The sequence below is a fragment of the Salmo trutta genome, chromosome 10, assembly GCF_901001165.1.
Source record: "Salmo trutta chromosome 10, fSalTru1.1, whole genome shotgun sequence".
In the NCBI taxonomy this organism is placed as follows: Eukaryota; Metazoa; Chordata; class Actinopteri; order Salmoniformes; family Salmonidae; genus Salmo; species Salmo trutta.
Window position 1 is genome coordinate 36,350,867 of NC_042966.1, and position 14,162 is coordinate 36,365,028.

Genomic DNA, 14,162 nt, shown 5'->3' on the forward strand with positions numbered 1-14,162 from the left:
CTCTCTCTCCTTTTCATGTCATTCTCCTTTTCCTTTGTTAGTGTGTTGCAGGGCCTATAAACCCAGTCTGAGTTAACAGACTTCACTATCCCTCCGTTCGTGTGTGGGGCCTATAAACCTGTGCCCAGTCTGAGCTAACAGACTACAATACATTCCCCTGTTGGAATGAATAACAGTCTACTCCTCGACCACATGTATTATTAACATGTATCACATACACGCCTAAATGTCTTACTCACGTCGGCCAAGGAGAACGAGAGCCCACAGTCCTTGGGAGCGGACCATGTCGGTGGCACTGGGTTAGCAAGATGTCCGCAACGACTCGACTGCACATTTTATTAACTTGGCTTAAGGCAGGGATGAGCAACTAGCGGCCCACGGCTCCCCTTTTGTAGGCCCGCTGATCAATTTCCAAAAACTGCTGTTGAGAGTTAGAATAGTAGAATACACAAGGTGCAACTTGCTCCAAAACTGCAACATTTCCTCAATGCCCCATGGCAAAACGTGTAGAATTGCAGGAAATGAACTCTAAAACTGTAACATTTACTCTATGCCCCATGGCAAAATGTGTAGAATTGTAGCAAACTTGCTCTAAAACTGCAAAATGTACTCTATGCCCCATGGCAAAATGTGTAGAATTGCAGGAAATGAACTCTAAAACTTTTTTCTCTTCGCTGTCAAGAGGGAGGCCACTACAATGTTTTGCTTACTAGGCTAACTGACTGCATGTGTGGGTACGAATGTGTGTACGCAGACCCGCGAGCTACTGCCCCGTCCGCTCCAGGTTCCTTCCTCCCTCCCTCTCCCCTGTGCTGCTAGGTAAAGTCGCTCCAGGTTCCTCCCTCCCTCTCCCCTGTGCTGCTAGGTAAAGTCCGCTCCAGGTTCCTCCCTCCCTCTCCCCTGTGCTGCTAGGTAAAGTCTGCTCCAGGTTCCTCCCTCCCTCTCCCCTGTGCTGCTAGGTAAAGTCCGCTCCAGGTTCCTCCCTCCCTCTCCCCTGTGCTGCTAGGTAAAGTCCGCTCCAGGTTCCTCCCTCCCTCTCCCCTGTGCTGCTAGGTAAAGTCGCTCCAGGTTCCTCCCTCCCTCTCCCCTGTGCTGCTAGGTAAAGTCCGCTCCAGGTTCCTCCCTCCCTCTCCCCTGTGCTGCTAGGTAAAGTCCGCTCCAGGTTCCTCCCTCCCTCTCCCCTGTGCTGCTAGGTAAAGTCCGCTCCAGGTTCCTCCCTCCCTCTCCCCTGTGCTGCTAGGTAAAGTCCGCTCCAGGTTCCTCCCTCCCTTTCCCCTGTGCTGCTAGGTAAAGTCCGCTCCAGGTTCCTCCCTCTCCCCTGTGCTGCTAGGTAAAATCCGCTCCAGGTTCCTCCCTCCCCCCTGTGCTGCTAGGTAAAGTCCGCTACAGGTTCCTCCCTTCCTCTCCCCTGTGCTGCTAGGTAAAGTCCGCTCCAGGTTCCTCCCTCTCCCCTGTGCTGCTAGGTAAAGTCGGCTCCAGGTTCCTCCCTCTCCCCTGTGCTGCTAGGTAAAGTCCACTCCAAATCAAATCAATGAAAATGTTACTGGTCACATACACATAATGCTTGTGTTCCTAGCTCCAACAATACAGTAGTATCTAACAATTCACAACAATACACACATCTAAAAGTAAAATAATGGAATTAAGAAATATCTAAATATTAGGATGAGCAATGTCTGAGTGGCATTGACTAAAGTACAGTAGAGTACAGTATATACATATGAAATTAGTAAAACAGTATGTAAACATTATTAAAGTGACCAGTGTTCCATTATTAAAGTGACCAGTGATTCCATGTCTATGTACATAGGGCAGCAGCCTTTAAGGTGCAGGGTTGAGTAACCGGGTGGTAGCCGGCTAGTGATGGCTATTTAACAGTCTGATGACCTTGAGATAGAAGCTGTTTTTCAGTCTCTCGGTCACAGCTTTACCTGTACTGACCTCGACCTCTGGATGGTAGCAGTGTGAACAGGCCGTGGCTCGGGTGATTGATGTCATTTATGATCTTTTTGGCCTTCCTGTGACATCAGGTTCTGTAGGTGTGCTGGAGGGCAGGAAGTGTGCCCCCGGTGATGCTTTGGGCAGACCGCACCATCCTCTGGAGACCCCTGCGGTTGCGGGCGGTGCAGTTGCCGTACCAGGCGGTGATACAGCCCGACAGGATGCTCTCAATTGTACATCTGTAAAAGTTTGAGGGTCTTATGGGCCAAGCCGGATTTCTTCAGCCTCCTGAGGTTGAAAAGACGCTGTTGCGCCTTCTTCACCACACTGTCTGTGTGGGTGGACCATTTCATATTGTCAGTGATGTGTATGCAGAGGAACTTGAAGCTTTTCACCTTCTCCACTGCGGTACCGTCGATGTGAATAGGGGCGTGCTCTCTCTGTTGTCTCCTGAAGTCCACGACCAGCTCCTTTGTTTTGTTGACGTTGAGGGAGAGGTTATTTTCCTGGCACCACTCCGCCAGGGCCTTCATCTCCTCCCTGTAGGCTGTCGCGTCATTGTTGGTAATCAGACCTACTACTGTCATGTCGTCTGCAAACTTTATGATTGAGTTGGAAGCGTGCGTGGCCACGCAGTCATGGATGAACAGGGAGTACAGGAGGGGGCTGAGAACGCACCCTTGTTGGGTCCCTGTGTTGTGGATCAGCGTAGTGGAGGTGTTATTTCCAACCTTCACCACCTGGGGGCGGCCCATCAGGAAGTCCAGGACCCAGTTGCACAGGGTGGGGTTCAGACCCAGGGTCCCGAGCTTAATGATGAGCTTGGAGGGTACTATGGTGTATTCCTCTTGTCCAGATGGGATAGGGCAGTGTGCAGTGCAATGGCGATGGCATCATCTGTAGATCTATCAGGACGGTATGCAAATTGAGGTGCATCTATGGTGTAAGGTGGAGGTGATATGATCCTTAACTAGCCTCTCAAAGCACTTCATGATGACAGAAGTGAGTGCTACGGTGCGATAGTCATTTAGTTCAGTTACCTTTGCTTTCTTGGGTACAGGAAGAATGGTGGACATCTTGAAGCAAGTGGGGACAGCAGACTAAGATAGGGAGAGATTGAATATGTTCGTAAACACTCCAGCCAGCTGGTCTGTGCATGCTCTGAGGACACGGCTAGGGATACCGTCTAGACCTGCAGTCTTGTGAGGGTTAACACGCTTAAATGCCACAGAGAACGAGAGCCCACAGTCCTTGGGAGCAGACCATGTCGGTGGGAATGTGTTATCCTCAAAGCGGGCAAATAAGGTGTTTAGCTTGTCCAGAAGCAAGACGTTTGTGTCCGCGATGAGGCTGGTTTTCCCTTTGTAATCCGTGATTGTCTGTAGACCATGCCACATACAGTTGAAAAGTCAAAAGTTAGGTTGGAGTCATTAAAACTCATTTCAGTTCCAGAAAATGATGTCATGGCTTTAGAAGCTTCTAACAGAAGCGTTCTGTCTCCTAGAGATGAACGTACTTTGGTGTGAAAAGTGCAAATCAATCCCAGAACAACAGCAAAGGACCTTGTGAAGATGCTGGAGGAAACAGGTACAAACGTATCTATATCCACAGTAAACGAGTCCTATATCGACATAACCTGAAAGGCCGCTCAGCAAGGAAGAAGCCACTGCTCCAAAACTGCCATAAAAAAGCCAGACTACGGTTTGCAACTGCACATGGGGACAAAGATCATACTTTTTGGAGAAATGTCCTCTGGTCTGATGAAACAAAAACAGAACTATTTGGCCATAATGACCATCGTTATGTTTGGTGGAAAAAGGAGGCGGCTTGCAAGCTGAAGAACACCATCCCAACCGTGAAACACGGGGGTGGCAGCATCATGTTGTGCGGGTGCTTTGCTGCAGGAGGGACTGGTGCACTTCACAAAATAGATGGCATCATGACGAAAGGAAAATTATGTGGATATATTGAAGCAACATCAAGACATCAGTCAGGAAGTTAAAGCTTGGTTGCAAATGGATCTTCCAAATGGACAATGACCCCAAGCATGCTTCCAAAGTTGTGGCAAAATGGCTTAAGGACAACAAAGTCAAGGTATTGGAGTGACCATCACAAAGCCCTGACCTCAATCCTATAGAAAATTTGTGGGCAGAACTGAAAAAGCGTGTGCGAGCAAGGAGGCCTACAAACCTGACTCAGTTACACCAGCTCTGTCAGGAGGAATGTGCCAAAATTCACCCAACTTATTGTGGGAAGCTTGTGGAAGGCTACCCGAAATGTTTGACCCAAGTTAAACAATTTAAAGGCAGTGCTACCAAATACTAATGTAGTGTATGTAAACTTCTGACCCACTGGGAATGTGCTGAAAGTAATAAAAGCTGAAATAAATCATTCTCTCAACTATTATTCTGACATTTCACATTCTTAAAATTAAGTGGTAATCCTAACTGACCCAAGACAGGGAATTTTTACTCGGATTAAATGTCAAGAATTGTGAAAAACTGAGTTTAAATGTATTTGGCTATGGTGTATGTAAACTTACGACTTCAACTGTACGTGTCTGAGCCATTGAATTGTTTGTATTCTACCGTGTTCTCAGTCACCTTGCCGTTAAATGAGGTGGTTCATGCTTTCAGTTTTGCGCGAATGCTTCCATCTAACCGCGGTTTTTGGTTTGGGTAGGTTTTAATAGTCACAGTGGGAACAACATTCCCTATACACTTCCTTGATGAACTCAGTCACTGTGTCTGTGTATATGTCAATGTTAATCCCAGAGTCAACCCGGAACATATCCCAGTCCGCGTGATCAAAACAATCTTGAAGCATGGATTCTGATTGGTCAGAGCAGCGTTGAATAGACCTTAGCACGGGTACTTCCTATTTGAGTTTCTGCCTATAGCAAGGGAGGAGCAGAATGGAGTCGTGATCTGATTTGCCGAAGGGAAGGCGTTGTAGCCATCACGGAAGGGAGAGTAACAATGGTCGAGTGTTTTTGTAGCGTGAGTACTACAGGCATTGTGTTGATATAACTTCAGTAGCGTTTTCCTCAAATTTGCTTTGTTAAAATCCTCAGCTACAATAAATGCGGCCTCAGGATATGTGGTTTCCAGTTTGCACAAAGTCCAGTGTTAGTTCCTTGAGGGCCGTCGTGGTATCGACTTGAAGGGGAATATACACGGCTGTGACTATAACGAAGATAATTCTCATGGGAGGTAATTTGGTCGACATTTGATTGTGAGATATTCTAGGTCGGCTGAACAAAAGGACTTGAGTTCCTGTATGTTATCACAATCACACCATGAGGAGTTAATCATGAAACATACACCCCCGCCTTTCTTCTTCCCGGACAGTTCTTTATTCCTGTCTGCGCGATGTACTGAGAACCCAGCTGGCTGTATGGACGGGGACAGTATATCTGGAGAGAGCCATGATTCCGTGAAACAGATTATGTTACAGCCCCTGATGTCTCTCTGGAAGGAAATCCTCATCCTGAGCTCTTCTACTTTATTGTCCAAGGACTGAACATGAGCAAGTAAAATACTCGGAAGCCGTGGATGGTGTGCACGCCTCCTGAGTCAGATTAGATGTCCACTCTGAATACCTCTTCTCCACCGCTAGAAGTCCACTCTGAATACCTCTTTTCCGCCAGCGGCGTCTTGGAGCAGCCCCTGGGATAAATTCAATAATCTGGGGGGTACGAACAAAGGATCCAATTCGGGAAAGTTGTTTTTCTGTTCGTAATGCTGGTGAATTACCGTTACTCTGATATCTAAAAGTTATTTCCGGCTGTATGTAATAACAAAAAAAGTTCTAGCCTTATAATGTAAAAAATTACACACAAAAAAACGAAATTCTGCAAAGTTGCTTAGAAACTGGAAGCTGAGCTGCCATGTCTGTCGGCGCCATCTTCCAGGTTCCTCCCTCGCCCCTGTGCTGTGCTAAGTAAAGCTCCTGGTTTTCCCTTCTCCCTGCTAGTCTGCTCCAGGATTTCCTGCTTCCCTGTGTGAGTAAAATAAGTTAAGACTTCTCCCTCATTCTTAACATCATCTCCCCTCCTTGCTTTTCCTTTCTCTCCTGTCACTCCCCACCCTTCCTTATTGTGTGAGTCCCCTCCACATCTCCAACCCTCATGTATGTGAAACCACTCCAGGTTTTCTCTCTGTCCTGTTCAGTAAAAGTGGGTCAGCATTTGACTTGTATTATTCAGGCCCAGAGCTGCTCTGGCTGCATCATTAATGTATTAATATTGAATCTCAGTGACGTCCATTTAAAGTTGTCAGGATATTTGTACTGATCTGGCTAGCAACCAGTACCTGGACCATGATTACATCACCAGTCACACTTTTGGCACTCAGAGTACATACAGTAGTATAGTATGTACATAGTCAATTGAAAAGTGGTTATAAACAAACAAAGTAGTATCACACTTTTGGCAGTCACAGAAAAGTCAATAGATTAGTTTGCAATAGTTTATAAAATAATGAAACTATCATCAATGAATTACACTTTATTGAAAATTAGGGCTGTAAAATGTATTTTTATTGTGTTCATAACAGGATTTGCTGTGGTTTATCAAGATTAATCGCCAATTCAGAATTCGCTCAAATTGAGCTGTAATTTAAGATTTTTTATACAAAAAGCATTACAAGAATATTGACATCTTGATTTTGTCCAAAGTAACAGTTAGAAAAATCTGGTAAATTGATAAAGCACGCTTTCATTAACCTCAATGTCAACTTGTTTTCAGTGTATTTTCTACGCTTCCAGACAATACGATCAAAAAAAAATGGTGCACTAAAATACAAAAAGTTAACTGAGTAGCTATGACAGACCTATTGAAAATACAGCTAATCTTTCAACTTGAAAACCCATCCAGATGCTGGCCACTGATGTTGGCCATTCAGTAAATTCCAAGCTGACGACCTAATCTCTGTGTTGTTGTCCTTTCTAATAGGATGAGACAGAGGAGCTGAAGAAGAGAGTGGCCGTTCTGGAGTGTCAACTAAGGAAGAACGAGGAGGCCAAAAAGGGCTTTGAGGTGTCCATGGGTAAACTGCTCAACTTCGTGGAGGTACAGTGCGTAGTGAAAGTTTACACACCCCTTGCACAGTCTTCACATTGTGCGGCCTTAAAATGACATCTAAGAATGCTCTATTTTTATTTGAAAAAGAAAATGTGTCTGTGTTTTTGAGTATTTTTAAATACACACCAATAATTTCCAACTGTATTTGGAAATAAATATCAAAATATAAAATATCAAGTACTTACTTCGAAATGTATGTGAAAGTCATTGAAATATCTTAAATAGTATTTGAACCCAGATCTGATAAATAGGCTTGTGGTGTTCAGAAATGTGGTCTCATCGGATGTGTCCCAAATGGCACCCTATTCTCTTTATAGTGCACTGATTTTGACAAGAGCCCTGTTTGGGCCCTATGCTTGGGCCATATGCATGGGCCCTGGGCAAAAGTAGCGTACCGTATAGGAAATAGAGTATTGGAGACACAGCTGTCAACTCAAATAATACTAATCTTGTCATTCATTCCCGTTCAGAATGTCCAAGACTTCCTCGTTGAAAATCAAGGACCTGTGAAGAGCTACAGGTAAGAATGTTTATGGTGCTCACTATTCCAATGAATACAGTGAGTATTAATAAAATGTCTGCCTCCGTCCTTTCCCTTTCAAAAGCCGGCTGTCTTTCTGAGTATCTCATTCATTCAGTGTATACAGGAAGCCGTTAATGGGTTATGGTGACATTAGATTGCAGCGAGTGATGCACAAAAAGACGACGTTTAACTTGTTGCTAGTAGCAACAGTTGGCAGACACAGCAGATCTCTGACCAAGTCTATACACTCCTAATTATAAAGACAAGCATAAAAGCTTTTTTTTTTAACAGACCATTTTTCCTTAACCTTTTCAGTTAATGAGCCAGTATGTTATTCTGTATAATCCCATCTGTTTTACTAAACTGTGTGTCTATAAAGACCCAATATGTAAGACCTCCTGTAACTTCCCTTCGTGTGTGTGTCTGTGTGCAGGAGTGAGTGAGTGAGTGTGTTTGTCTAGCAGTCTCTAACAAATTCCAATCTCTAAGACCTCCTGCAGCTTTCCTTTGTGTGTATGCGTGTCTTTATCTATCTGTGTGTGTGTGTCTGTGTGCCTACTCCTGTGTGTGTCTTCATCTATCCGTGTGTGTGTGTGTGTCTGTGTATGCGTGCGTTTGACCCAGGCACCTCTGCAGGACCCATGTCGGTGGGCAGGTGTGTAATGAGGGACCCTGTAGACAGCAGAACCCATTTAGTAGAGTTCTCCTCTCATCTGCTCCTTATCCAACAGGATGGAGTAGAGCCTTGAATCAAGCATCAGACTCAGCTGAATGATAATTAACGGTTGTGAAGGGTCCCACACTGTTTCTGAGTTATTCCACCAAATGACTTCCTTTTTGGTCCCTTTGATATTTTAAAAGCCTGTTATATTAAATTAAGTGATCTTTACTATAGACTATATGGAGAATTCAATCAATCAGATTCTTTTATATGAATAAAGGCTTGCTAAAATATCAAAATGTCCCTCTGTCAAAGCTGTCACTTCTAAGAATATTTTAACCCACTTAATCCCAACATTACTCCAATTTTACCATCATTGTAAAGCCTTAGTTATTTTTGTTGCATTGACAGTCATTTTGAATATTCTTATTTATTTAATGTGATTAGTAATTCATTTACATCTGCCCTTCATGTTAAAGTCCACCCTATTACGTGAACTGAACTCTCATTTTAATATGGTGAAACTTTTCCTTTTTAAATAATCTAAAGATACATTGAACATCTAATAGTCAAACCACAGAGTAAAAACAGGTGAGATGGATCTACTCTTTTCGGCCATTTTCTGGTGGAAAACGAAGCGGGTCGAGCATAACATAGATAGACAGTCTATAAATGTTTTAACAATGTCATTTTGTTGGTGGTGAAGCTTACATTCAATTTCCACTCCATGTTGCACATAACACATATCCATTCCCCCTGTCACAAGGGGATTTATGGCTGATTTAAGAAGAATTTGTCAATCCTGTTACTTTATTTGACACTTGATAGGCACTTACTATGGTCATTTATTTATTTATCCTCTTGAGATGGGAAAACAATGTTTTTATGAAGATGAACATGTGCTCTTTGTGACAGTATTTTAAATACAGTTGAAGTCAGACGTTTACATACACTTAGGTTGGAGTCATTAAAACTAGTTTTTCAACCACTCCACACATTTTTTGTTAACAAACTATAGTTTTGGCAAGTCGGTTAGGACATCTACTTTGTGCATGACACAAGTAATTTTTCCAACAATTGTTTACAGACAGATTATTTCACATATAATTCACTGTATCGCAATTCCAGTGGGTCAGAGGTTTACATACACTAAGTTGACTGTGCCTTTAAACAGCTTGGAAAATTCCAGAAAAGTATGTCATGGCTTCAGAAGCTTCTGATAGGCTAATTGACATAATTTGAGTCAATTGGAGGTGTATCTGTGGATGTATTTCAAGGCCTACCTTCAAACTCAGTGCCTCTTTGCTTGACATCATGGGAAAATCAAAAGAATTCAGCCAAGACCTCAGAAAATTGGGAGCAATTTCCAAATGCCTGAAGGTACCATGTTCATCTGTACAAACAATAGTACGCAAGTATAAACACCATGGGACCACGCAGCCGTCATACCACTCAGGAAGGAGACGCATTCTGTCTCCTAGAGATCAACATACTTTGGTGCGAAAAGTGCAAATCAATCCCAGAACAACAGCAAAGGACCTTGTGAAGATGCTGGAGAAAACAGGTACAAAAGTATCTATATTCACAGTAAAACGAGTCCTATATCGACATAACCTGAGGCCGCTCAGCAAGGAAGAAGCCACTGTTCCAAAACCGCCATAAAAACCCAGACTACTGTTTGCAACTGCACATGGGGACAAAGATCGTACTTTTTGGAGAAATGTCCTCTGGTCTAATGAAACAAAAATAGAACTGTTTGGCCATAATGACCATCGTTATGTTTGGAGGAAAAAGGGGGAGGCTTGCAAGCCGAAGAACACCATCCCAACCGTGAAGCACAGGGGTGGCAGCATCATGTTGTGGGGTGCTTTGCTGCAGAAGGGACTGGTGCACTTCACAAAATAGATGGCACCATGAGGAAGGGAAATGATGTGTATATATTGAAGCAACATCTCAAGACATCAGTCAGGAAGTTACAGCTTGGTCGCAAATGGGTCTTCCAAATGGACAATGACCCCAAGCATACTTCCAAAGTTGTGTCAAAATGGCTTAAGGACAACAAAGTCAAGGTATTGGAGTGGCCATCACAAAGCTCTGACCTCAATCCTATAGAAAATTTGTGGGCAGAACTGAAAAAGCGTGGGCGAGCAAGGAGGCCTACAAACCTGACTCAGTTACACCAGCTCTGTCAGGAGGAATGGGCCAACATTCACCCAACTTATTGTGGGAAGCTTGTGGAAGGCTACCTGAAACTTTTGACCCAAGTTAACTAATTTAAAGGCGATCCTACCAAATGCTAATTGAGTGTATGTAAACTTCTGACCCACTGGGAATGTGATGAAAGAAATAAAAGTCAAAATAAATAATTATCTCTACTATTAATATTCACATTCTTAAAATAAAGTGGTAATCCTAACTGACCTAAGACAGGGAATTTTTACTCAGATTAAATGTCAGGAATTGTGAAAAACTGAGTTTAAATGTATTTGGCTAAGGTGTATGTAAACTTCCGACTTCAACTGTATATACAGTTTGGGGTCACTTAGAAATGTCCTTGTTTTTGAAAGAAAAGCACTTTTTTTGTCCATTAAAATAACATCAAATTGACATTGTTAATGTTGTAAATGACTATTGTAGCTGGAAACGTCAGATTGTTTTATGGAATATCTTCGTAGGCGTACAGAGGCCCATTATCAGCAACCATCACTCCTGTGTACCAATGGCATATTGTGTTAGCTAATCCAAGTTTATCATTTTAAAAGGCTAATTGATCATAAGAAAACCCTTTTGCAATTATGTTAGCACAGATGAAAACTGTTCTGATTAAAGAAGCAATAAAGCTGGCCTTCTTTAGACTAGTTGAGTATCTGGAGCATCAGCATTTGTGGGTTCTATTACAGGCTCAAAATGGCCAGAAACAAATACATTTCTTCTGAAACTCATCAGTCTATTCTAGTTCTGAGAAATGAAGGCTATTCCATGCAAGAAATTGCCAAGATACTGAAGATCTCGTACTCTGCAGTGTATTACTCCCTTCACAGAACAGCGCAAACTGGCTGTAACCAGAATAGAAAGAGGAGTGGGAGGCCCCGGTGCACAACTGAGCAAGAGGACAAGTACATTAGAGTGTCTAGTTTGAGAAACAGACGCCTCACAAACCCTCAACTGGCAGCTTCATTAAATAGTACCTGAAAACACCAGTCTCAACGTCAACAGTGAAGAGGCGACTCCGGGATGCTGGCCTACTAGTTGAGGCCTTGTGAGGCGTCTATTTCTCAAACTAGACACTCTAATGTACTTGTCCTCTTGCTCAGTCCCCTTGCTCACTTTACGAAATTCAAAATTACAATGCTGTCTTTCAAAATTTGGTCAGTTGTGAATGGATGAGTCTGTTCAGAGTTTGTTGTTGTCATGCCTAAGTAGTGGTGTAAAGTACTTAAGTAAAAATACTTTAAACTACTAGTTAAGTCGTTTTTTTTTGGTTATCTGTACTTTACTTTTCACTACTTTTACTTTTAGTTCACTACATTCCTAAAAATAATAATGTACTTTTTATTCCATTTCCCCTGACACACAAAAGTACTTTTTTGAATGCTTAGCAGGACTGACATTTTTTCCAATTCACGCACTTATCAAGAGGTCATCCCTACTGCCTCTTATCTGGAGGACTCACTAAACATAAATGCATAATTTGTAAAAGAGTGTGCCCCTGGCAATCAGTAAGAAAATGGTACAATCTGGTTTGCTTAATATATGGAATTTGAAATCATTTAGACTTTTACTTTTGATATACTTTAGTATATTTCAGCAATTACATTTAATTTTGATTCTTAAGTATATTTAGAACCAAATACTTTTATACTGTTATACTTTTACTCATAGTATTTTACTTGGTGACTTTCACTTTTACTTGAGTAACTTTCTATTAAGGTATCTATACTTTTACTCAACTATCACAATTGGGTACTTTTTCCACCACTGTGCCTAAGTTTGCTAATCTTGCCAATTAAATAAATCTAAATATTGCCCCCTTGCTAGATTGATGAATACAACCATGGTTAAAACAGTGTAAAAATGCTGTCAGCTTGAGACTTTAACTCTATACCTATCTGTGTCTCTGCAGCTCCGGTGATGTGAAGGCTGGAGCCTCCTCTCAGCCCCTGGGAGCCCAGGTGGGGAAGAAGTCCCAGTGGACGGCTGCCACACTTACAGCGGAGGCTAAAGAACTCACACGGACTGTTAGCGCCATTCTGGAGGTGGAGTGTAAGTGATCTATCATCTCGACTCGCTGCATGCCTGCATGTCGTCTCTATCCCTGGTCTAGCATGCAAATCCAATCAGCTCAACAGACAACGAATCACCTCCATAGTTCTGAAACCAAATGGATAACAGACACCAAACCAACCAAATGATATCCATAGTTACTAAGTTAACCAAAATCAACCGGCTCAACAGACCTCAAAAAATCGAGTTACTAAGCCAACCAAAACCAACCGAATAACAGACACCAAGCCATCTTTGTAGTTACTATACACATCTCAATCGCCATCTTTTAGTAGAGCGGCCTGTAAGAAAATGATGGACATTCTTGCACTTAAGTTTCAGACAACAGAATGAGACCGTAAAACAGCTAAGCAACTTCGAGATGTTCAGTCTCTGTGTCCAGTGGAGTTGAACGGACCAGAGACTAATTGTTCTGTCCATAGTACCTAATACGTTTTCTCTGTAGTCATCGTCTAGTGGACTGACAGAATGATCTTTCATTCAACATGAAATGTAGTGTTGGAGATGTTCGCAAGGTTCGACTTTCTATAGATTTGTGTTTTGAATCAAATAATTGTTTTCAGAATTGTACCAGTGTATCTAGAAATGTACAGTAAGACCTTAGTCAATACAAAAACATCATCATACATACACCTGATCAAGTCAGTCGCTAACCATACAGTAGCCCTGAATGTAGTGGGATGGGATGCAGCCAAGTACATCAAAAGGGGAAAAGCTTTCCACACCGGTACATAAAAACTCCACGGGGAAGGAAGAAAGAAGCGAAGAAGATGATTGAGATGAAGAGGGGTTAGATACTGATGTCGTCATTACTAACAAGATTCTTCAGGAATTACAATATATAGCACCTGGACCAGGAGCCATATGGGAGCAAACTGTTTCCGATTGTTCAATTCAGTTCTAATCCAGCGTTGGTGTCAGGTTGTGAGCAGGGTGAGAAGTAGAGCCATATATTAAGAGACTACGGCCAGGTTTCAGAACGGACGCCATGTTAGCACCTTTATTCTTGAAATGTTGGCGACGTAACAATACGAGAGCGCCTCCGATAGTTCCCTCTGAAATGACCCGACTAAAACAAGTAAAACAGAGCAGCGAATTTAAGACATTTTTACTGATTACCATTCGGAACAATGTGTATCCAAGTCGGTATTGTGGTGTCAACAAATTGCATATCTGCTTTCACTGGACATCTTCATAGTTTTCAAAACCTTTCAGAAATAAACAGCACAATGCGTAACCATAAATTATCACTTAGCAACGGCTATGGAGGAGAAAGTGGCGCTTTCGGAATGTTCAGACAGAAACCACATTGGCCCAACTCTCTGTATCGATGCCTCTGGTGAGAAGTAATGACCTCCAAGGTCACTGTCTCCTGTCTCTAGTTTAACCTTGTCTGATCCAATGAGACTTTCTCCTGACCCCTGACCCCTCTTGACCTTTCCCAGTCAGAGGTGAAGCAGCCAATCAACCTGGTGATCTAACTCTCACCCATAGAGATAGATAGAGGACTCTAGTGCCCAAAATTCTGTTTTAGCATGGGCAGCGCCATTGAGGACATAACCATTCTGAAGTAGTCAACTGGGTGGGACTTCCTATGGATTTAGGAAGGATCACATAATTCCATCCAGTTCATCAGGAGGGATCAGCCAATGAATTATACCCGTGAGAAA

The 14,162-nt window shown here is 42.7% G+C and overlaps 1 protein-coding gene across 1 annotated transcript in view; it reads left to right on the forward strand.

Annotated features, from left to right (window-relative positions):
* Positions 1-13,261, forward strand: part of LOC115201671 (syntaxin-binding protein 4) — a 56,906-nt gene extending 43,645 nt beyond the window's left edge. The window contains exons 12-14 of the mRNA XM_029765494.1: positions 6,896-7,012; positions 7,495-7,544; positions 12,332-13,261. Coding sequence (XP_029621354.1) covers positions 6,896-7,012; positions 7,495-7,544; positions 12,332-12,479 — 315 coding nt within the window. The 3' untranslated portion in view covers positions 12,480-13,261. The remainder of the gene's footprint in view (positions 1-6,895; positions 7,013-7,494; positions 7,545-12,331) is intronic.
* Positions 13,262-14,162: the final 901 nt, after the last annotated feature.